This window comes from Sceloporus occidentalis, unplaced genomic scaffold, assembly GCF_023333645.1.
Source record: "Sceloporus occidentalis isolate IW3139 unplaced genomic scaffold, rSceOcc1.0.p SCAF_6, whole genome shotgun sequence".
Classification (NCBI taxonomy): Eukaryota; Metazoa; Chordata; class Lepidosauria; order Squamata; family Phrynosomatidae; genus Sceloporus; species Sceloporus occidentalis.
Window position 1 is genome coordinate 41,965,478 of NW_028316986.1, and position 24,352 is coordinate 41,989,829.

At 41.5% G+C, this 24,352-nt stretch overlaps 1 protein-coding gene across 1 annotated transcript in view; it reads left to right on the plus strand.

Moving 5' to 3' along the window:
• Positions 1-24,352, plus strand: part of LOC149310662 (dynein axonemal heavy chain 14-like) — a 352,749-nt gene that overhangs the window by 120,193 nt on the left and 208,204 nt on the right. Inside the window, 6 exon segments of the mRNA XM_089529413.1 lie at positions 173-344; positions 2,912-3,016; positions 3,096-3,214; positions 11,288-11,362; positions 17,874-17,961; positions 20,004-20,254. Coding sequence (XP_089385539.1) covers positions 173-344; positions 2,912-3,016; positions 3,096-3,214; positions 11,288-11,362; positions 17,874-17,961; positions 20,004-20,254 — 810 coding nt within the window.

The window sequence follows — 24,352 nt, forward strand, 5'->3', positions numbered from 1 at the left end:
GGAAGTCTCTCATCCATAGGGTCATCATAAGCCAAAGCTGACCTGATGGCAGAAAGCAACAATAAAGCTCTGTATTAGCAATATTAACACATAGGAATAGATCTGCTACAACTTGGGAATCAGATATCTTTTGTCAGATGTTTTCCTAAAAAATATTTACAATTCAAAACAGACAGCTTCCAGAAGAAGCAAGTCTTTTCTCTCAAGTTGATAATAAATGGAGAGAAATCATGAAACGTACAGAAGAGCATCCAAATGCACTTAAGGCAGCTACAGCTGTGGGAGTTTTTGAAATGATGCAGAGCAACAATGCATGCCTGGAAAAAATACAGAAGGCTCTTGAGGTAAATCATACAAGCCTGACTGCGGTAGGGTTTTTTTTAACTGCATGCCATTCATTCTGTTGTTTTTAATTTTGTTCACATCTGTAGAGCAGCAGTGTGGCATAGTGGTTTGGGTGTTGGCTTATGTGGAGAGCATTAAAATAGAGTGCAGCTGTGCCGCAGCTTCCACATCTGCATGGCATCTGATGCTCTAATTAGAGCCTCGGTGCAAACTGCACATGTTCCAGGACCCCGACACATTATGTGACGCAGCTGACTCGGAGCCTTTAAATGGGCAACTTAAATTAGCGGTGTAACAATTCTGGTGTACCGGTGCAGCAGCTTACAGACGGAGATGCGCAGCTGCGCAGTATACAGAAAAGAAGCGGAAAAAAGCGGCACCTTTTTAATGCCGCTTCTTCCCGCTTGGGGTGTGCAGGCGGCGTGTTTATGGCGGCATTCAGGTAAGGGCCGTCTAAAGGCTATACCTTCATGACGTCATGAGCACACCCCTTTTTGCCCGTCTGTAACCCGCCAAACTTGGGATCAAACACTGACAGAAACAGGGACTGCAGTCAGGAAATCAGAAGAAGGTTAAGAATGGGAAGGGTGGCTATGAAAACTAGAAACGATTCTAACATGCAAAAAGATATACAAGTGAACACAAAAGTTAGAACTGTACAAGCCATTGCTTTCCCTATTGGCATGTATGGGTGTGAGAGCAGGACAGTTAAAAAAGAAGATAGGAAGGAAATCAATTCATTTGAGATGTGGGGGTAAAGAGTATCTCATGGACAGCCAAAAAGACAAACGACCAGTCTCAGAAGTCTCCTAGGAAGCCACAAATGTGAGCCTGTTGTACTTCGGACACATCATGAGACAGCATGAGTCGCTGGAAAAAACAATAACGCTAGGTAATGTGGAGGGTAGAAAGAGAGGAGGGACACATGTTAGATGGATGGATTCTATTAGGGAAGCCCGGGTATGAGTTTGCAGGAACTAAGCAGAGCAGTCAAGGACAGGGAGTCTTGGGGATGTCTTATCTACAGGATTGCCATGAGTCGCAATCGACTTGAGGGAAGTTAACAACAAAGTATGTATTGCATCGAGCAACACTACAGCAGCATTTTACACAAACAAACAAGTTAGTGCTTGTTCTGCCCTACTTACATTACCATTCATCTGTGAAATTGGTGTGCTGCCAGAAACATCTATCCTGTTGCAATTCACTTTTCTAGAGTAGAGAATATGGTTGTTAATGCTCTCAGTCACTCTGCAGAACTCCACACGTGGGAGCTCTCTGACTGGGCTTTCCACTCGTCATGCTGAGGTGGGAGATGCTAATGGTAGACCTTTTTGCCATCATAGTCAACAGCAGGGGTAAGCAACCTGCGGCCCGCGGGCCGGATGCGGCCTGGCAAGGCCTTGGGACCGGCCCCAGCCTGGTCCTGCCACCAATTGCTGCCGGAGCCTTTGGCCTCTCGCGTGAGGGCGTGGGGCCTTTGGCCTATCAGGAGGAGGCGGGCAAGGGGGGCAAGCAGCGGGCAAGGGGGGCAATTGTCTATAGAAGCCTCAGAAACATGCATTTATATTAACATTTTTTTAAAAAATCAGCAAATTTTTTGTGTGTCCTCCATTTTTTAAAAAAAGCGTCCTCCATTTGAAAATTTTGTCCTACAGTTGTCCTGGTTTATTTATTTATTTTTAAAAAGTATTTAATTATTATTTTTTTGGCTTCGCCCCCCCCCCCCCCCCCCCCAGTTGTCTGAGGGACAGCAACCCGGCCCCCGGCTGAAAAAGGTTGCCTACCCCTGGTCAACAGGATGTGTTTTCAATATTGCTGTAAGGCAGGTGCAGCCAAACATTCTCTTGTGGATGCTTTCACCAGGAGGTGGATGAACGACTACTTCTATCATAAGAAAAGTGGAAAGTAGTGAAAGAAAAATAATAACCTATGAATACATTTTAAAACAAGCTGTCAAATGGTCTGTGGAAATATCAAAATGTTTTGCTTAATGTTTGTTGAAAGACAACAGAACAATGTTTTGTTGAAAGACCTACCTGTCCTAGTTCTTTCATTTCACCTGAGCATATTGCTGATTTTAGGGGTTGGCAAGGAGTTTGTTGAAACATTTTAACTTCTCTTCCTGTGCTGCGGGAATCTATCCGTATGCTTTCCGTGTTATTTCTGTTTCTCGTATTAAATTTTCCATTAAAGAAGTAATACATGGGAACACATCTATAGTACTTCATTAATTGAGGTATACCTATTTCAGAAATGTTGAAGCATTGTTAGAACACTGAAGGGAAGGAGTGGGGAGAAAAAAATGTGTATTTTACAGATAAAGCTTTATATATGGCTGTGTAAAGCTAGGCTTTTATGACAGTTAAATCCACAGTCTAACATTATGTTGCTTGAACCACTCTATTTCAACTAAATCTAACACAAGAAATTATGGCAAAAATTGAAGAAATTGGAGGAGCTGAGGAAACTCCCATAGGATGAAAAATGTAGGAAGAGTGTTAAATGTTGTATTTAATTTCATAATTTTTAATTAAATGTTATCTTATTTTTAATTTTGGGGCAGGACTACCTTGAAGTTAAACGTATGGTTTTCCCAAGATTTTATTTTCTCAGCAGTGCTGAACTACTTGATATATTAGCTGAAAGTAAAAATCCTGATGCGGTACAGGTAATATTTCATTTTTCCTTTTAAATTTTACATAGGTATGGCCTTAATATTTATAGTTCTGTTTTACTTCATGTTTCAGCCTCATCTTGTGAAATGTTTTGCAAATATAAGGAAATTATACATACGTCCGCAAGAACAGAGACCTCCAGTGATTCTAATGATCAGATCTGCCGAAGGGGAAATCCTTCTACTGCCAAAGTACAGTATAAATTTTTAATTACATTTCTAAAATTCTAGTAATAATTTGATAGGAAATTAGAATTCCAGGAGTCTTTAGACATTTTACAAAAATAAATCTTATTGGTCTTTTTGTATTCTCTGTAAAATCCATTGCGAGCAAAGGAAGGCAAGTTCTTCAACATATACAATTTCTGATTTTCTTCACTAGTGGTTCTCTCCTTGTTTCACTTGGGACTTAGAGCTTATCTACACATGAACATAACAGTTTGTGGGCACATCCCTTTAAAATTAATAATTCTTGGAGTATTGTTGGAGTGTGATTTAAATCTTTGAAATGTTAAACCTCATCTCTCCACAAGCTGTGATGTGATCCCAATGGAAGTTGGGTGGTGAGGTCATGCATGTGGGGGGCAACAAGGCTGCGGGCTACAAGATTCATGTAACATAATTAGGCCCTGTGTCTCAGAAGCCATACTGGAGCACTTCTTTAGCTCAGTAATTTTTGTATTGGTAATTTCTACCTTTCATATTCTATGTCTAGCTTTGAAGATATTCAATGTCTGTTTATTTTATTTATTTAATTTCTATTCCGCCTTTCTCCCAATGTGGGACCCAATGCAGTTTTCAAGTTAAAACAAAATACAGAATATCCATCATATAAAGTAGGTTGGTGGGATCTATTTTGCTTCTGTCTTCTATCATCATCATCATCATCATCATCATCATCATCATCATCATCATCATCATCATCATCTCCCCAAATCTTAATAGAACTACTGCAAAATACCTTTTTTCATAAAAAAAAACCAAACCAAAATTTGACCTCAGAAATTTGTTCTATGTTTAATAATGATGAGCGTATAGTCCTTCCGCAAAACAATTCATTCCTAGCTTACTCAAGCTTTCGTCATTTCAGCAGTGTAATTTTTCTCTTAATTTATGTTTTTGATTTGGCTATGAAGTTAGACGTCTGACAGACCAAGGTTCTTATAAACAATTGGCCTCTTCTGAAAGTTACTTTTTAAAGTAAGCTGCTCAACCTATTTCTTCTCACTAGAAATAGGTAGCTGCCTTTTACATTGATGAGCAACAGGCTTGTAATTTTGCTACTTAGAACACTTGCTGTTATTAGGTGTAGGCTCAGTCATTAATAAAAATAGAGAGTGCACTAAAAAAAATTGTTGGATCCTTGTCCATTCCCTCACCCCCCCCCCTTGCTGTCAAAGAAATGGTTTCTGGAGGGTTGGTCCCACTACAATTTGAAGCGAATCCTGATTCGAGCTATATGACCTTCGTTCCCATTTGAACCTGCCTCTGATCCTCATTGGGTCGATTCCAGCTGGGATGAAGCAGGGCAAACGCAAAAAACAAACAAACAAAAAAACCCAGGATTTCTTGATAGTAGTTTCAAAGAGGGTTTTTTTTCCGAAGAATTGATTCTGACGTGTGTCCAATAAGTGGGAACGCCACATCAGAATCAATTCTTTCTGAGGGGAGGGACAAATGGCAGAGGGGTGTGCATCATCCCTCTCCGGAGATGTCACCCCCCAGTGCTGGCTTTTTAAAATAAAATAAAATAAAAGTGATCCAAAAATTGATAGATTGGTCAAGCAACTACTTGTGAAGGCAGGTAGTTGCTTGACCAATCTGTCGATTTTTGATGATTTTTTTCTTTAAAAGACCCCTGCCCGAGCGATCCAAACACGGCAAGGGTCTTTTGGGAACCCATGGGGGTCCCCCTCCTCTCTGCCATGCTGCCTTCTCTCTGAGCTTCACACTCTCTCAGCCTCAGTACACACATCTGTCAGCCTCACACTATCTCAGCCTCCAATTTCCCCCCAATTTTCAAGCCAGGTTGCTGCTTATGTCCCAGATGATTTACAGGCCATTCTGAAGTTGCGCTGCCAGTGGGGACTACAATCGTGCAAAAAAAAAAAAAAAAAAAAGCAATTCCACTGCGGTACGGTGGGAATAGGAGACTGTTTAGAATCACTTTCCAAACCGAGGCAAGGGCGAATCAGGAAGCAATTCATCCTGCCAGTGGGAATGACCCCTGGATTAAAGCAATCAGTGCTTAACTATCTCCATTGATTGGAGGCCTCCCCAACTGGCTCAGACTGGTACACCTCACATTGTGAGGTACTGGGCAGGTTGCAGAGAGGTTGAGCAACCTATCTGAATTTGTGAGTGAGTAAATATCTATATTGGCAATCCCTATTGACAATGTTGCAGACTTTCACCCTATCTGTTCATTTTATATGCAAAAAATACTACAGTGGAGCCTCCGCATACGCTGCCTTTTTATAGGCGGCTTTGAGCATAGGCGCTCAAAGCCGCCAGCACGCGCGGGGCGGAAGGGGCGGCGCGTCCCATTCAATTGAATGGGCGCGCGCACCCGTTGCGCCTTGTGTGCCGCCGCGCACGCGCCCCATTGGAAACAATGGGGCTCGAGCATAGGCGGATTTTTTTATACGCGGAGGGATCCGGAACGGATCCCTCGCGTATAATAAGGTTCCACTGTATATGAAAAGCAGGCTTGGGCACATAAGGAGGAATGAAAATAGGCGGAAGGAACATCAAAAAATCTTAGATATGCAGATGACACTATACTATGAGCAGAAAAAAATTATGGCTCTGGAACATCATGGTTACTAACAAAGAAGAAAGTGCAAAGAAAGGCTTACCGTTGAACATAAAGTAAACAAAAATAATGACCACAGAGGATCTACACAAATTCAATCTAGACAATGAGGAAATGGAAATATTAAAAGAGTTCCCTTGGAGCAAACAATGATCAGAATGGGGACTGTAGTCAAGAAATCAGAAGACTAGGAATCCTTAAGAGCAAAGGTACACAACTAAGCATGAAAGTTAGAATTGTATAAGCCACTGTATTCCCTAATACCATATATGGATGTGAAAGCTGGACAATTAAGAAAGCAGATGAGAAGAAAATCAATTTTTTGAGATGTGATACTGAGAAGATTGCTGAGGATACCATGGACAGCCAAAAACAATCAAATGGGTCCTAGAAACAGATCAAACCTGAAATCTCCCTGGAAGTTAAAATTATTAAACCGAGGCTGTTGAGAAGGCATGACTCATTAGAAAATAACAATAATGCAAGGAAAGATAGAAGGCAGTAAAATGAGAAGAAGGCTACACACCAGCTGGATAACTCAATCAGAGAGTCACAGACATGAAATTACAGGAACTAAGTAGAACAGTGGAGGATAGGGAGTCTTGGAGATGTCTCATCCACAGGGTCACCATGAGTCAAGATCAACTCAAGGGCGGTTAACAACAAGAACACAAATATCTATATATGATTGGTTTTCTCTTGTGTACACAACCCTGTTGTTCAGTACTGCCCAGAACACTTTAGAGACATTATCAATACCTGAAGGGCACTTCTGCCCTTTACAAGTACATGTTTTAGGGTTTTTAAAGAACAGCATTGATGTCATGTTTTGCCCCACCCAGAATTGTTCCCTTCACTCTTAGGAGACAGCTCCAAGTTAGAGAGAGAGAGAGAGAGAGAACTTGCATTGAGTATAGACTGGCTTTTGGTTCCTGCTGCTATCCTTTCTTGTCTTTTTAATAAAGAAATGATTAGCTTTGTTGCAAAATTAGCTCTTCCTTCTGCCTCATTCTCACTTGGAGTTACTCTGGTTGATTGTCCATTTATAAAACCTACCAACTGTAAGGTCCTGTAGAGAATTCGTGACTGCAAGAGCTTCTTCCCTCAAACCAGTAAACCAGCCCACTGCTCTTAACACTGATAGCTGCATTTTTCACCAGTACAGTGGGCCCTTCTCTTAGGCGGGAGATCCGTTCCAGACCACACCCCCCCCCCCCCCGCATAAGAGAAAAAACATATAAGCTCAAGCCCCATAAGAGGTAATGTGCCCCATTACTCCTTCCGGGGCGCGGGAGGCTTTTTTCCGACACAGCTTCCAGTGTATGCTGGAAGCCATGTATGGCATGCCCACGTATGACGTGGGCGCACTGTATTAGTATTTCCATTGCTGGGGCAGGGGATAGATAACTTACCAATCACAGTATTGAAATCGCCATCCCACTTTTCACACCTGCTTTCTCCAGGTGTTTCTTCCAGGAGTCCCTGCTATTGTTTGCTGTTACCAGCTCCAGTTCCACCTAGGGTGAAGAAGTGTCTGCTTCAAGGGTGGCAACCACTCATTATCTAATGGGCAAGATTTCTGATACTGTTGATAGTATCAGAGCTGCTGGTGTCTCCTTGTTATCTTTATTGTTAAGCGCCTTTGAGACTGACTTAAAGAAAGAAATTGGCAGCACGAGCTTTCGTAGATTAAAGTCTACTTCCTCAGATGCCTTCCACCAAATGTTTAGACTACGAAAGTTCATGCTGACAATTTCTTTCTTTCAAGTAGTCTCAGAGGTGCTAAAAGATCTCTCTACAACTGATTCTACAGACTAACATGGCTATAACTTATTGTAAAGCAGACCTTCAAGGAGCAGGGTATCAAGATATACAGCCAAAAGAAATCTTATATTGTCTTTTAAACACTTGCCTGCTCCAAACTGTTTCCAGGGACCATTGAGCAAATGCATATGCACAGAAATACTATGAGACATCCTTTTTAAAAAAAAAAATGGAAGGAACTTGTAATTGGGGAACCACTTGCAGTATTTACATATGGGATCTACATACTTCCTGGAGCAGGTAACAGCTGTGATCATGGTTTTGAAGTTATTCTTGGGCACGAGCCAGCAGGATAGGGATGGGGGTGTTGGAAGAAACAGCAGCTTCTGTACTTGTTCTAGCTGCTCTCATGTCCATTAGGGATGAGATGATGGTTTAGAAAGAGAAAGATTAGGATCTGGTCTTCTTTCTCTTCTTGCTTTTCCTTCATCTGTCAATCAGCTGTCCCAAAAATATTTTGGGCAGATAACATTGTCTTAGTTGATCAGGGACTGCCCTCTGTTGTAAAACAAAAGGAATTGACCCCGACTGAATGCTTCTGCTCTCTTCTCGTCTGCTCTTTGATGAGGGAGGATATGGCAAGACATGTCTCCCTCATCATCTTTTTCTCTTTTAGATTAGTTTAGAAAATATTATTGCTATCCAAAAATTTATTTCTTTAATAAATGTTCCTCCTGTTGTGGGTTCTAAACTTACTCATATTTTTCTGTCTACAATTTTGTTCTTTCACATTCACCATCCTAAGATGTTCACCTTCACTGTGAATGGAGTAAAGTCTCCAACAGCCTTTTATTCCAATGATAATCTCCCACAATCCATTCCCTCTAACAAGTAAGAGGAGAGAAATAGGCTTTACTGTGTAGAGCAGTGGTTCCCAACCTGTGGGTCAGGACCCCTTTGGGGGTCGCAAGACCCTTTCACAGGGGTCGCCTAGGACCAGCAGTGAGGCAGTGTGTGTGTGGGGGGGGGAGCCTAGAGCCGCCTCTCCAGAAGCCTCTCAGGGCTGAGAGGGAGGCAGAAGGAGCTCTCTGGGGCCATGAAGCAAGGAGGAGGCATTGCCTGGGAGCAGAGCCTCTTGCCGGCCGTTTTGCCCTTTGGGGCATGCGGTGGAAGGGAGGAGGCTGCGATGATGAGGGAAAGCAGGGGGCTCCTCCGGATGGTCCTGGCCACTTCCCTTGGCTCCCTCCCTCCTCCTCTACTTCCAGAGCAGCCTCAGCCCAGGTGAGCTACTCATTCACACTCCCTAGCTTTTCTCTCTATCTCTCTCCCTCTCTCTCACACACACTGCACTTTGAGACCCCTCTAACTGCCCTGGCTCAATGCTCTGGAACTCTGGTGTCTGTGAGGCATTTAGCCTTCTCTGTCAGAGAGCTCTGGTGCTACAATAAACTACAATTCCCAGGATTCCATAGCACTGAGCCCTGACAGTCCCAACAGTGTGTTTTGGACACAGATATCCTTCTTTTGTGAGTTAATGAATGAATCCAGTCCCTAGCCTGTCTATCTCTCTCACACTCTGCAGGAATAATAACCCACTTTGAGACTGCTTTAACTCAATGCTAGGGAATCCTGGGAATGCTAGTGTTTGGGAGACATTGAGACTTCTCTGTCAGAGATGGCTCTGAGGCCACAATAGACTACAATTCCCAGGATTCCCCAGCACTGGGCAGTCTCAAACTGGACCATTTCCTCAGTGTGGATGCACCAGGGGAGGAATTCTGGGCACTGCAGTTCAACTACGTTTGGAGGGTTATGGGACTCCCTGTCAGAGATAGCTCTGGGGCCACAGTGTACTACAATTCTCAGCATTCCCCAGCACTAACCCAGGACAGTTAAGTCACTCTCGAACTGGATTATTTCCTCAGTGTGGATGCAGCTTTGGTGAGGAACCCTGGGCATTTCAGTCCAGCTATGTTTTATTTCTGCAGTGTATTTTGGACCAGAGACAAGGTGACCAGGCATCCTCCTCCTTTTCCAGGATATGTCCTCTTCTGTCAAATTTCAAAATGTCCTCCATTTGGATCATGACTAAGAAGCAGGAATTTATAATTACATGGGTGTTTTTAGCTTTTATTTTTGGTCATGTCCTACATTTTTTGCTTGAGTGCCCAACATTTTGGGGTGAGGGCATTGGTCACCATGGTCAGAGAGCTTTACAGGGGTTTTAACTGCCATTCTGCTGTGGTGCTGGAACAAACCACCATTCCCAGAATTCCATAGCATTCAGCCAAGGCAGTTAAAGTGGTTTCAAACCAGATTATTTCTCCAGTGTAGATGGAGCCCAAGCCTTTTGCCTCTCTTATGCCTGAGTTTTCAAAGCCCAGCCCTGGCAGCAGAACAAACTACAAATCCCAGGATTCCATAGGATGGAGTGATGAGAGTGGAAGCAGTGTCAAACTGCTTTAATTCTGCAGTGTGGCAGCAGCCTAAGTGTGCCTAATGCAGTTCTTAACATGGTGCACCTCTTGCATGCCAAGTGTCGCAAGACTTCTTTGTTGTACCCACTAACTCCATTTCATGTCTCCTTTATTTAGTGGGGTGGAATACAGACAAAACAAGGCAAAATTTAATTAATTGATTGATTAATATCCCATCTTTTTCCCAGTACAGAAACCAAGGCAACATACAACTTCAAAAACACAATACAATTCTTAAAAATCCTGTTAATACAAAAGTTAAAAAACAACTAAAGCAACTTTAATTTAAAAGAGGTCTATCATATATTGTAGTGTAGTGATTTGAGCATTGGGCTAGGACTCTGGGAGACCAGAGTTGGAATCCCCACTCAACCTTGGAAACTCACTTGGTGAACTTGGGTAAATCACACTCTCTCAGCCTCAGAAGAGGACAATGCCAAACCCCCTCTGAGCAAATCATGGCAAGAAAACCCTGTGATAGGTCACACTTAGGGTCTGCTGTGTATCAGAAATGACTTGAAGGCACAGAACCACAAAGTGGAACAGGACTGCATCCAGAAGGTTCTGGAATGCTGTGAGAAGACTAAGACCATTGGAAATATGTGTTTTCCGAAGGTCTTAGGAACCGAGACACCGCTCCAATATGGGGATCACCGCAACATGAGGAACTGTATTAAAGGGTCGCGGCATTAGAAAGGTTGGGAACCACTGGTGTAGAGGGTACACCTGAAAGGTGCATTATTTCCTAAATTGTGAGTGATGAAAAATGAGCTAATACATCTGTAAAAAATGTTACGTTCCAATGTTTATCAATAATATTTATCTCTCTAGAAGAAAATACATTATTGCTATTGGTAGTATTATTATTTAAATTGTTTTATTATATTAATATTAAGTATACTAGCTAATATAAAGTATAGTTTACTTTGTATAACCAATTAAAATAAATGAGTAGATTGTTTTTGCACCATAAAAATAGAATGAAGGTTCTTGTCATTTACTGGCTCACAGAAATGCCAGTAAAAAGGTTCTGGGGACCACCTCTACTAGTCCATGGAGCCAAGATATTAAGGCAGGTTCTTAAGCCAAGATAACATGTATTTCTATTCCATTTAAACTGAATGTTGGGAATATATTAATGCTTTGAAAATGAAAACTATAAGAGAATTTTATTCCCCTGACATACAGAATTTTCAAATGGTCTTTCAGGAGTGTTCGTATTAGAGGGCCTGTTGAACAATGGCTAGGAACTGTTGAAAGCACCATGTATGATATGGTAAGAAAGTAAGTATATTTTAAAAATTGTGTTATAGCAAAAAAACAAAACAAAAAACCCAGATCCTCTAGTCTTCATCCTTTTGCATTACCCTTAACAGGTTTAAAATAGAATATGTGTAATACTGGATTGCTTAGTTGTGTCACTGTTATTCTGTGGAGGGCTGAAGGAACAATCTACAGCTAGTGAGTTATTCTCTAGCACCAGCTGATTCAGGCAGAAGTTCATATTTCCATTGACTCTCCGTCATTAGTTTTAACTTTCTTGCTTTTTCAACCAGTCAAGCTTATCTTACTCTATTTCCTTTCTATACTATTTCCACTATTTTCTTTACTAGCTAGGTTAGGATTAAACCATACACTCAATGGCATTAATGGCTAGTGATTCAATGAAGAAAAAGTGAAAGTTACAGGATGCTAGTGGTGACAGGAATATTGTTTGCCTTCTGAGAAAAAGAAAAGGCAAATGGAATATAACCTACCCCCAAAACTGCTCCAATGACTGCAAGTGTGCAGGTCACAGAGTGAAAAACAATAAGAAAAATAACACAGTTATTCAGTTGGCTATTGAGAAGAGAGTTGCTGAACAGATGTCAGAATCAATTTTAAGAACGTTATTTATTTCATCTAGTGAGAGCAAACTGAAAGGGTGATTCTTGCAACAGTGATCTGAGGCAACTCAAAAAGTAGCAGTAAGCCCATAGGGAACAAATCTGATAAAATTAGAAAGATTACAAAGGACAAAATAAGAGAGAAAGTTAAATTTAAAGACTTACCTGATCTAACACCATAGGGTGTAAAGGGCCACAGAGGGGATGCAGCTTTGGGGTACCATCTTGAAATGATTATTCTAAGCAAAGGGGTGAAGTTACAAGTGAAGAAAGCTTCAGGCCACTCAGAAATAGCATCACATTTGATTGCCCATGGACACATTTTGATTGACAAATCAGAACAGCTCCACAGAAGCAACACAGACTATTAATTGATTAGTTGAATGAATTTTTCCTCATTTTGATTTAACAACAATACATTTCCATTGACAATATAAATATAATAAATCAGCATATTTGAATAATACAAAAGCTATAAATTTAACAGGTATGCAGGGGACATCTCAAAACCATTTCTGTTCTGCAGGATCCAGAAACGATTGCTAAATAACATTTAGAGAATCCAAGGAAATGTGTGAAGAAAACAAGACATGTTATTAAGTGTCGATGGCATGTGCAGCAAAAGCAAAGCAGTTACTTTGAATGAATTCTCTCATTTAGATTCAGAAACAGAGATTGACAAAATCCATGATGCAGATAAGAGAGCAGAAGTATACAGTGAAAGTGATGATTCCTCAGATGTAGACTCAATAAAAAAATAATAAAACTGGATTATTTGAGGTAGATTAATTCAAAGGGATACTTATAATTCTAAGTCAAGCAAGTTACCAAAGTTCAAGTCAGGATGAAAGTAAGGATCAGTAGAAAACTAATGAAGTTACAGCAGTGTTACAGAAACTGTTGTTAAAAATATTAAAATGCCAATAACCAAATACATTTGGGGATTTAACTGAATCAGAATGGGAGACACTGCTTAATACAAAGCAGTCCCTTGATTATAGTGAAAAAATTTACACATCTAAGGGGGAGAAATGGATCATTAGATAATGCCCTTAGCTGATTATCCTGTTTCAGCATTGATTCTAATACAGTAATTGCATAGAAAAGTGGCACAACAGTGAAAGATATACATGAGAAAAATTGCAATAGCAATAGCAAATACATTTCTATACAGCTTGTTGGTGCACTTCAGCACTCCCTAAGTGGTTTACAATGTGTAAGCTAATTGCCCCCAACAAGCTGGATACTCATTTTAGAGACCTCGGAAGGATGCTAGGCTGAGTTGACCCTGAGCTCCTGGCTGGTATTGAAATCACAACCATGTGGTTTGTGAGCGAGTGGCTGCAGTACAGGCGTTTAACCACTGCTCTGCCAGGATACATTCAGCTCTTGGAAAGTTACACAAGGCAGCAGTACCCATTAAAACAGGGGTGGGAAACCAATGTCCCTCTGGGTTCTGATGAACTACCATTCTCATCAGGTCTCATGGTGGGAATTGTAGTTTGTCAGAACCTGTAGGGCTGTAGATTCCCCACCTCTGCATTAGAGTATAAGTAACAGTTTCAGTGTGTGCCAGAGCTGGCATGTTATGGGGTCAAGATATACTGGAATCAGAAGACATAAGTACATGTACTTTGCAACTTGCACTATGTAAACTAGATAAAATATTTCAGCATGTTGCAGATTCAGGGTATGATGCTGCAGCATATGCAGCAAGATCCATAACAGCAACTACAGTGAGAAGAAGATTGCTTTGGCTGAAGCCAGGGCCAGTTTGGTAAGTACACCCTATAAAAGGAAATTATTATTTTATGAAAAAGCTCTGGAGAAGATGTTGATAGAAGAAAAAGATAAATAAAAACAAGTTTCACCAACAACAAAAAAGAGGAAATTAGGGTAGGAGATATTTCAGAAATGAAAACTATTCCTTTTGTGGAGGAAGAGATTTTCAGATGCAAAGGGAGTACAGAAATTTCAGGCCACAGTGAAATAAATTGAGATTTTATTTAAAACAGTAAGGACTAAAACCAAGAAGGGAAACCAGACATTCCAACAGGGGTGGATGGTCTCAATACTGACAAGGTAAATAGTGGTAGGTGGAAAGATACCTCACTGTGTAATTTAACAGTGGACAAATATAACATTCAATTCTCAAAAAGACCAAGAGTAAGGTATCTTCTATCACTGGTGCTAAAGGACATTACTAAGAAAGAAATGTTCCTATGTATCAAAGTTGCAAGATATACCTGAGGTTTGATTTCAACAACCATTACTGATTCAGGGCTCTTCCTTTCTGCAATCAAGGTTTTCCCAAGGTGTTAGTATCAATAATAGCATGAATAAGACAAAAGGGAATCCAATTGTCTTGGATGACATTTTGCTGAAGGCTATATGCAGAGTACACACACAAAATGGATAATGGATTGCACCAAGGAATTCCAGAAAAAAATAAGCATGTGCTTTATAGTCTATAGCAAAGTCTTTCACTACATAAATCACAAAAAGCTATGGCATACCCTCAAAGAAATGGGAGTGCTACTATATTTCATAGTCCTGAAGAAGAATTTGTACTTAGGACAAGAGGTTACTGTAAGAACAGAATACAGAGAAATAGAATGTTTCCCAATTGACAAAGGGGTTAGCCAAGGCTGCATTTTATCACCCTTTCTATTCAATTTCTATGCCAAAAGTATCATATGAAAAGCAGACTTAGAATTGGTAGGAGGAGGAGTGAAGATAGGAGGAAGGAAAGTCAGCAATCTAAGACATGCATACGACACCATACTACTAGCAAAAATCACTAAATAAAAGCAAAAAGTGCAGTGGCAGGCCTAATGTTAAACCTAAAGAAACCTAAAATAATTACCATGGAGGATTTACATAAATTCAATCTATATAATGAAGAAATCGAAATAGTTTTTTCCTATACCTTGGATCAAACATTGGTCAGTATGGAGACTGTAATCAAGAAATCAGAAGAAAATTAAGAATGAGAAGGGCAGTTAAGAAAGAACTAGACAAAATTCTAAATCAAAGATTTACAGCTGAACACTAAAGTCAGGATTGTCCAAGCCATTTTATCACCATGTATGGATGTGAGACCTTGATAGTGAAGAAAGCAGATAGAAAGAAAATTAACTTATTTGAGATGTGGTGCTGGAAAAGAGTGCTACTGATACCATGGATAGCCAAATAGACAAATGGGTCCTTGAACAGATCAAACCTGAAATCTCCCTGGAAGCCAAGATAACTAAATTGAGGCTGTCGTACTTTGGCCACATCATGAGAAGGCATGACTCTCTAGAAAAGGCAATGGTGCTAGGAAAGTTAGAAGGCAGTAGAAAGAGAGGAAGACTGCATGCCAGATGAATGAATTCAATCAAGGAAGTAATGGGCCTTAACCTGCAAGACCTGAGCAGAGAGGCTGAGAATACATAGAAATGTCTCATTCACAGGGTCACCATGAGTTGATGCCAACGTGAAGGCTGAAGATCTCAGAATAACACTGGGTTGTTTGCAAAAGCATGACCTCTTACCATATTTCAAGAAGAGGCAGTTAGAGACAAGAAAAATCCTCACTCATTTAGGAACAAAAATAGATACAAAGAAGGGCTATGTGCTTTTTTCAAAGGAAAGGAAGGAGAAAGCAGAGGAGATAATAATACCTAAATCACAATAATCAGATTTATTGCATTTTATGTGTTTAAGTATTAGGGATCTTAGTTTCCATGATGCAGTCAGTACCTTGGGCAAGATTTTATACAAAGACTTTACAACTTTTCCTGATACCAAATCAGCACTCCATAATAGGATGCCATCTCAATCTGACTTTGCCAATAACTGTAAAGAAACACTTGAGGGTTGTTCCCACTGCGGTTTCAACCGGATCTTGATCCAGTTGCAACCACCATGGTTCCCACTTAATTCGAATCCCTAAAGCTATTCGGGAAGGGGGGGCATAGTTTTTACCCATTTTACCTATTTAACCTGGATCAAAAAGGCGCTGGTAAAATGGGGTGTTTTTTGGGCTGAATAGATTTATTTGGAAATAAATTGATTCAGCCCAAGTGGGAACCAAGTGGAATCGAATTGGATCAATAGGTGGAAGCATAGATGCAGAATGTCATGATGCCTTAGCAGTGATATGGCCCAAAAGTCTATTTACAGCTTTCTTCCCCTACCAATTATACAAAAGGTGCTTGCAAAAGTAAGTTATTTCCTTTCCCCCAAAACATTGGGTTTCAAAGCAACAAAGGCCTGAGACAGATGGTCCCGAAGCGGTGTGCCACCAGCGATACTAGGGTTAGGGACTGTGCACCAACTGCATGGTCCTTAACCCTAGCACGGCATGGCGACGGCATCATGGCGGCGTACCGTCCACACAAGTGCCGTCATCTTGACGCAAGGGACGTGCAGCGTATACACGTTGTTGCACATCTCATACGTCACTGGTGTGCTGATGGCATACTCGTGATGTGCACCGGGCGCCATAAAAAGAACCTGGGGACATTCCACCAAATCTGTGGCAACAACCACAGCATTTATGAGGTGAGTTGTCTTTGTTGGAAGAAGTGTGCAAAGTACCAGATTGAAAGGAGCCTTCAGTGTTTATTAGGCACTACAAAGTTGATAAGTTTACATCATGGCAGACAGTTTTTGGCTGAATTGTACTACAAACACTGTTACAGGATAGCATCATCCACTTGATGTGTGCAGGTTAGGTATATCCCACTAGTTGGAGATTTTTCTTTCAGCCATCCTGAGAATGAGAGGTTGATACTTACCATGAATGATAATTTTTTGGAAGGCTGAAGGAGCAATCCACCTCCCTTCTGTGGCTGCATGTTGAAAAAAATCTGAGGGGGGCAAAGAGAAAGAAGAATTAAGAAAATAATCTTTTTTCTTTGCTCTATCTATTTCCTGACCAGTACTTGTATATTCTTTATGATTAAGAGTAACACTATTAGTGAGCAAGGGTATGTAAATAAAGTGATAGAAAAAGAGAGGAGTCAAAGTATGAAATGGACTAGAACTTTGGACTCCTGCCTTGATCAGATGGAGCAAGGAAATAATCCACTAGTTGTAGATTGCTCCTTTTGCCTTCCTAGAATGATAACGCATGGCAAATATCAACCTCTGATTTCAGTATATATTTGTGTTGTGGTGGTGGCATGGCAGCAATATTCCTTGGGATTTTCAGAACACATTCCTTTTTAGTAAGTGACAAAGACACATCTTGGTGAGTCCAGGAGGTGGTAGATGCTAAGATAGCCATGGAAGAAAATTCCAGAATTGCTAATTGTGTACATATTTGCCTGTAACAGCAAGCAGAAATTTTCTGCAATACCTGGGATATTTGTTAGATATTTCAAATGGATATATTGCTTCAGTCATCTGATTAAGGGGTTGTGTAGTCTTTGAAAGAATATGTAATAATCTATTAGTTAGTCATTTAGATGTGCTATGATTCACAAGATGGCTGGAGGCACTGTCCACTACTAATGGATTTCCTCATGCACACTGGGTCTGCAGGAGTCAATGTTCTTTTTCATTTGCTGTCCATTGAACTCCTGCCCTCTTCAGTCATTTTATTTTATCCTGCATACCAAATGGTCACATTTTGCCTCCTCGGCAAAAAGCCATTTATATTTAGATAGTTAGACAGGATAATAACAATGGATTTAAAAAAAGGGAAAAGAAAGAAAATGGAAATAAAATTAACACTTTACCTAAAAAGGTACAGAATTATAGATCAGAAGATATCCTGCATGTGTAAAACTGGACTGTATGCCACAAAAGATTATTCAATATAACATATTTTAGTCTTTAATGTATCACAAGACTCTATCTTGTGTTTAGTAATGGAAATGATTGCATAATATTATTCTAATTATATAATGTACTTTAAGATTTATAACAGTTGGAATTTCAGAATGGGATCAAATGGAATTTAAAGAATGGTTTTTCACTCATCCGGGACAAGTGGTATTACTTGTGGTAAGCAATAATTTTAAGTACATTAATCAATCATAATACCAGTATGTTGAGAAGTCTTATAACACCTTCAAGACTAATTGAAAGAAAGAATTTGGCAGCATGAGCTTTGGTAGACTTAACTCTACTATGGATTTGAACCATGTAACTGAACATACACAAACAACTATGAAGACTAAGTGCGCTCTCTCTCTCTCTCTCTCTCTCTCTGTGTGTGTGTGTGTGTGAATGTTTTGAAGTGACAGATGGAGACAATAATTTCCCTCCCTCTAGTGCAGGGGTGGAATTATGTTGCCTATGAGATGTCACTGGACTTCAGCTGCCAGCTTCTCTCACTATTGACTAAGCTGAATAGGACTGCTACTGTGGTGACAGTTTTGTTGACATCTGGAGGACTGCATGCTTCTTTCTCGTGATCTATTGAGAAAGTTTCTGTAAGAGGAGAGCAGTGGATTGAAATATTGCATTGTGTGCAGAATTCTCAACTGCTGTTACTGGATTCCACGAAAGCATCTTGTCCTTTGCAAATGTAGTATGTGATCAATTTGCTAAGAATAAGAGGAATGTGTTGTGGCTTTCTTATGTGCTTTTATTGTAGTTTTGTCAGCAGGGACAGTGTTTAACTAGCGTGCCACTGGTCATATTTGCAGTCTCATCCCTGACCCAGCTGAGAGAAGCAAGCCACTGAAATTCAATTTTGCATCAAAGAGAGCAGAAGTGAAAGATGTGCTTTGCTACTCTGCAGTGTTGTTTGGTGCAGAAAGTAATTTTCTGTCACATAGAGACCTATTGCAGTTGCTACTGAACTACAACAGTTGGTAATTTTCAAACTAGCCACCAGAGATTGGCAATGTTATGACATCCTGGTGCACTGAGGAGTCCAATGTGATTGACTTCTGGAGAAGCAATATATATCCCACCACCTTGATTTTCACCACCCTGTTCCTATTATGATTTTCTCATTACTTCTGATTTCATTCGTAATTTCTTGCCTCCCAACTTCTATTTTTTCCAGAGGATAATGTCCTATGGATTAAATTTGTGAGATGTTAGCATGAGTAGACAGATTTACTAAGCAGCAAAAGGCTGACATGTTTTCATCATCTGACACTGCATTTTAAAAGACTTGTGTTGTGATCCACTTGTGTTCCTGTCCATTCACTGCTTCTGTACTTTACTTCAATGCTTTACTGCTTCCTCTAGGGAAGACTGAGAGCACTAAACTTTTAACATTTCTGTTCTTGAAAAAGAACATCCTCTCCTTTTTTCTTGTTTTTATTGGATGTGTTTGTCTTTCTAGATCCATGGTGGGGAAGGTTCAACCTCAACCCCATTTTCAACCATTCCTCCTCAGCCCTTCATTTTTAGAGCATTTTGGTAGAATGCTCTAAACCCATGGAAATTGCATGCTAACACAGCAGTTTGCCTTTCACTACCCTCCTAAACCCCTAACCTTGAAAATGCCTTTCAAAAAAATTGAATTTTAGCAAAAAATTGTGATTGGGAGTGATGCAACACCAGTTCTGATCCAGTGGGATGTATCAGTTTAGCCCATTGCAGGGGGTGGGGGGGCACATTGGGGAAATTCTGCTAAGGCAGAATCAGAGTTATCTAGTGCTGTGTTCTGGTCTGATGGGACGAGATATGTTGAAAGAAAATTTAGTGCCTACCTCCCTTCTTTAAAATAAGAATTTATGAAAAATAATATTTGTTTGACTGTTGTCCTAGCTGGCAAACTGCTTTCCTCTCAACCCACCTGTAGAATGCAATTCTTCTTGTTTATATATTCTGTGTAACATTTTTCCATAGTCAAATTAACATTAAAAAAACAAACAAACTGATAGGACCTATATTTTCAGAGTTGTTTTTTTTTAAGTGTTCTAAAGGAGAGTGGACTTTTCCAGCTCTTTAAAAGTAGGTTCTAGCAACTATAAGGAAGAGTAAATAGGGGACAGGAAATATAAGAAACATTGTGTAATGCCTAATTGTGAGCGGAAGGAAGCAAATTGTTATTATTACTGGTAATACATTTTTTTTATTTCTAGAGCCAAATAATGTTTACTCAAGAATGTGAAGAATGTTTGCTAAGTTCTAATCCAAAAAAGGAGATGATATCAGGCCGTGATGATCTAATCAACCTTACAGAACAACTTTCAGAAATAGCATCAGATGTTCTTCCCTACCACAAAGAAAGCACATTGGAGGCATTGGTTACTTTGTTCATCCACTGTAGGGAGGTACTCACTACATTGATAGATGATGAAATTCAGCACATTGAAGACTTTGAATGGACAAGGTATTTCTTGAAATTATCATCCCTTTGCGAAATTCATTATTTCATTCCTTGTTTTTAAAATAAGAATGTGTAAAACTAAAGACAAATATTTTAATCCTCATGCATCAGGATTAATAATAATAATAATAATGTATTAATAGAGCTCATCTAGATTAGTTTAATAATGTGTGACTTTTAAAAATATGGTCCTTTAGGTTTTTCCTTGTTTCACCTATTGTTGCTGTCCCTTCCGTTTGCAGCTGTTTGTAGCAGTTTTTTTAAAATTCGCTTTAGGGCTTTTCCAAAGGGAAAAGTTTACTGAGAAAGGCAAATTATCTCCTCTCAGTTTCCCCCAAAAAAAATTAGCGTTGGGGTGCTATACTGCGAAGTACCATTTTACTGACACACTGATACATTAATGCACTATAACACTTTAAAAAAAATTCAAAAACAGAAAAATGCAAAGGATTTTCCCCCACAGAATTAAAAAGCAACCCACTTAAACACAGTGTTGCAGCTGGTGCTGTGAACTGCTAGAAGGTACAACAGAAATGTCACTTGGATATTTACCCTGCCTGTCCTGAGAACCACAACAACAGATACTGCAACCTCCTGACACAGGAGGAACCAATTGAATGATTTCTGGATGTGTTTTTCCCTGACCTTGAAGAGAATTTTAGTGTTCTGATTTTTCTGTATAAATGTTAATTTCTTGAATTTCTTAACCACAGAGAGAATTCCAATCCTCATCCTTGTTGGGGTCAAACTACTGACAACCAGAACATGGGGTCATACAGACAGGGCAAAAGTAGTAGCCAGAGGCTGCTCCTGCCCTTATCGGCGCAGGACCATGGTGACCACATGGGCACGGGCCCTATCTGGGACACCAGTAAAGAGCGGACTTTCTCCACTCCTTTTCTGGCCAGCTTTTTCCAGCCGGGCATGCTCTCAGCATGGCTTCCAGTCACTCTGGGAGTGTGTGTTGTCTAAATACCACATCCCCAGACCAGCTGGAAGTAAAGGTCTGCCATCAAGAGCCCTTGAACTACAACCCATTCTGGACAATAATGGTGCTTTACAGACCACCCAAAAGGGCAGTCTGCCGGCGCCCGTGTTTGCTGTGTGAAGGAACTGCAGCAGACAAACTGCGTGGTTCCCCCGCTCAGCAAGAAGAACCCGCAAAAAGTGGGTTCTTCTTGCGGCGCTGTTGCGGCGCCTTGTGCAACGTCACAAGGGCACCGAGACGTGCAGATGCTAGGCGTCCGTCACATCAAAATGGCGGCACCCATATGTATAGGGCGCTGCCATTTTGACGCCCTTGTTATGTGTGAGGGGCAAGTCGTGTCAGGAAGCGCTGCCCCTCGCGCATAACTACGGTGCCCAACAGGGCCCGTCTAAAACGCGCCAATGCCACTCTTTCAAGGGCTCTTGGTAGCAGACCTTTAATTGCCTACAGACAGCCTGCAAACCTCAAACAGGTACTGACCCACAGGAAGACACTTTGACACAGATGGGGGACACAAATACTAAGTTTTGCTACAAACCAAGATGTCAACTCTGCCCATACATTTATCCAGGAGATGTCGTCCCAAGGTCTAATGACATCACCCACAATATTAGGGGGACCTTTATGCGCTCATCCTCTAATGTGATTTATGCCATACTGTGTCATCAATGCCCATCAACACTCTACATCAAACAGGCTATTCCCTGCGCTAGAGGATAAATGGACATAAACCAGACATTGGAATGGGAATACACAAAAAATGGCACCTACATTTTATTTCTGGGTCTTTCTGTTTTGATTCTGCAGCAACACATGATACTTGGGGGACTAAAATGTCCTGTCCTGATGAATGAAGTTTAAGCAAATCAAAATAAAATAATATAGAACGCAAACAGAAGCATAATTCATTATACAACATAGTTACAGTCCTGTGCTTTACTTACATGCAATTTCATGTACAGTAGAGTCTTGATTATCCGACATAAACGGGACCGGCTTGTAGCCAGATCACCTAATATGTTGGATAAGCCAGACTTCCCCTTCTCCCCACGGGTACCGGCGCTGGAGCAGGCACCATGCGGGGAAAAGAGAAGGGGGCGGGGCTCCCTCCTTTCCCTTCTCCCTGCGAGTGCCAGCACTGGCGCAGGCACCCGTGGAGAGAAGGGGACAGGTGGGGGCCTCCTCCTCCTCTCCCTTCCTTCCTGTGGGTGCAGCACCCGCAGGGGGAAGGGATGGGTGGGGACCGCCTCCTCCTCTCCCTTCCTTCCCGTGGGTGCAGCACCCGCGGGGGAAGGGATGGGTGGGGGCCTCCTCCTCCTCTTCTCCCCAGGGCTGCCAGGCAACCGCGGGGAGAAAGGGACGGGAATGCAAGCCCCAGCAGGCCTCGCAGCCGGAAGTCTTGCCCCTTTCCCCTCGGCTGCCTCCCTAATTGGTTGGGAGGGCAGGAAGGGATGGGACTTCTGGCTGCAAAGCCCCCTGGGGCTTGTAGGCAGCCGAAAGTCCCTCCCCTTCCCAGCCTCCCAACCAATCAGGGAGGCCGCCGAGGGGAAAGGGGCGGGATTTTCGGCCGCAAGAGGAGGCAAGCCAAGGGACTTTTGTCCCCAATCCAACGTCCCATGCTTCTTCTCACAAAGAAGCATGGGACGTCGGATAATCCAGAGTGTCGGTTAACCGACCTTCGGTTAACCGAGACTCTACTGTATTCATATCCAGATTTTTCTGCAGGCGTTGATATACTAGATTATAATTTGGTTTTTAGATTTCACAGATAACCTGGTTTTGTAACTATATACATCTTCTATTGTTTTAACATTTACTGCTTAATTCTTGAGAAAGACATTCTTTCAATTTAACCAATCCAGCATTCATAGAACAACATTTAACATAATTGGCATTGTATGTTTAAGCATTGAAATCAAATGAGGTTCCTTACCAGGGCCATCCCTGTCCCTAGTGAGGTGGTTGCCTCAGGTGGCAGCATGGGGAGCCAGAAATTTGCCACTGTTCCTATCCCAGGAGGACTCTAGCTGCTCCAGAGCACTGATGTTACAAGCAGCTCTCTAGAGCTGGATTTGTCAATAACATGCTTCTCTCTGCAGTAGGCATAAGAGAGAAGCGGGGAGGAGAATATGTTGCCACTGGCCGCCAATTACACAGTAGTGTCAGCACCACCATTCTCTGCATGATGGCCCTTGCTCGCGGGGGAAGAAGGTTCCAGGAGTGAGGGGCAGCAAGTGAAAAGGAGCTAATCCGAGATAAGGCAGAGGAAATCCTGGGCTGAGACAGCAGACCTTGACTACCAGAATGGAGGGCCCAAGTGGGAAGGTGAAGAGAAAGAAGGTCTGATAAGTAAGGAGGGGCCAGCCAATGGAGGGCTTTAAATGTCGACAGCAGGAGCTTATACTGAATATGGAAAGGGAGGGGGAGCCAGTGAAGGGATGCCAACAAAGGAGAGGTATGGTCAGAGTGGTGGGCGGATGTGATAATGCGTGCAGCTGAATGCTGGACAGAAATTAAAGGATGGAGGTGGGAAAGAGGAAGCCCAGCCAGGAGGATGTTACAGTAATCAAGTCGTGATACCATTAGGGCATGGACCACAATCTTGGCAGTAGAGGCGGAGAGATATGGTCAGATTTTGGCAATATTGTATAAAAAGAATCTACAAGCCTTGGTTGTGATCTGGATCTGAGGGATACACGACAGAGAAGAATCAAAGATAAAACCAAGACTGCGGGCTTGCTGGACTGGTTGAATAGAAATGTTGTCCACAGAGACAGAAAAGGAGTGTTGAAGGGTGGACTTAGGAAGAAAGACAAGAAGCTCCGTCTTGGACATGTTGAGCTTCAAACGCCGATGGCGCATGCAATGCGAGACAAGACGAAACTCGCTGTTCAAGCCTTGGAGAAAGGTCAGGGGTGGAAAGATACATCTGGGTGTAATCGGCGTACAGATGGTAGGAAAAACCAAAAGAGCTAATGAGTTTACCTAAGGACAGTGTGTAGAGAGAAAACAGCAGGGGACCCAGAACAGAGCCTTGGGGAACTCCAACAGATAAGGGAACAGAGGATGAAGTCTGACCACCTGTGACCACTGCAAAAGATCTGTCTGACAAA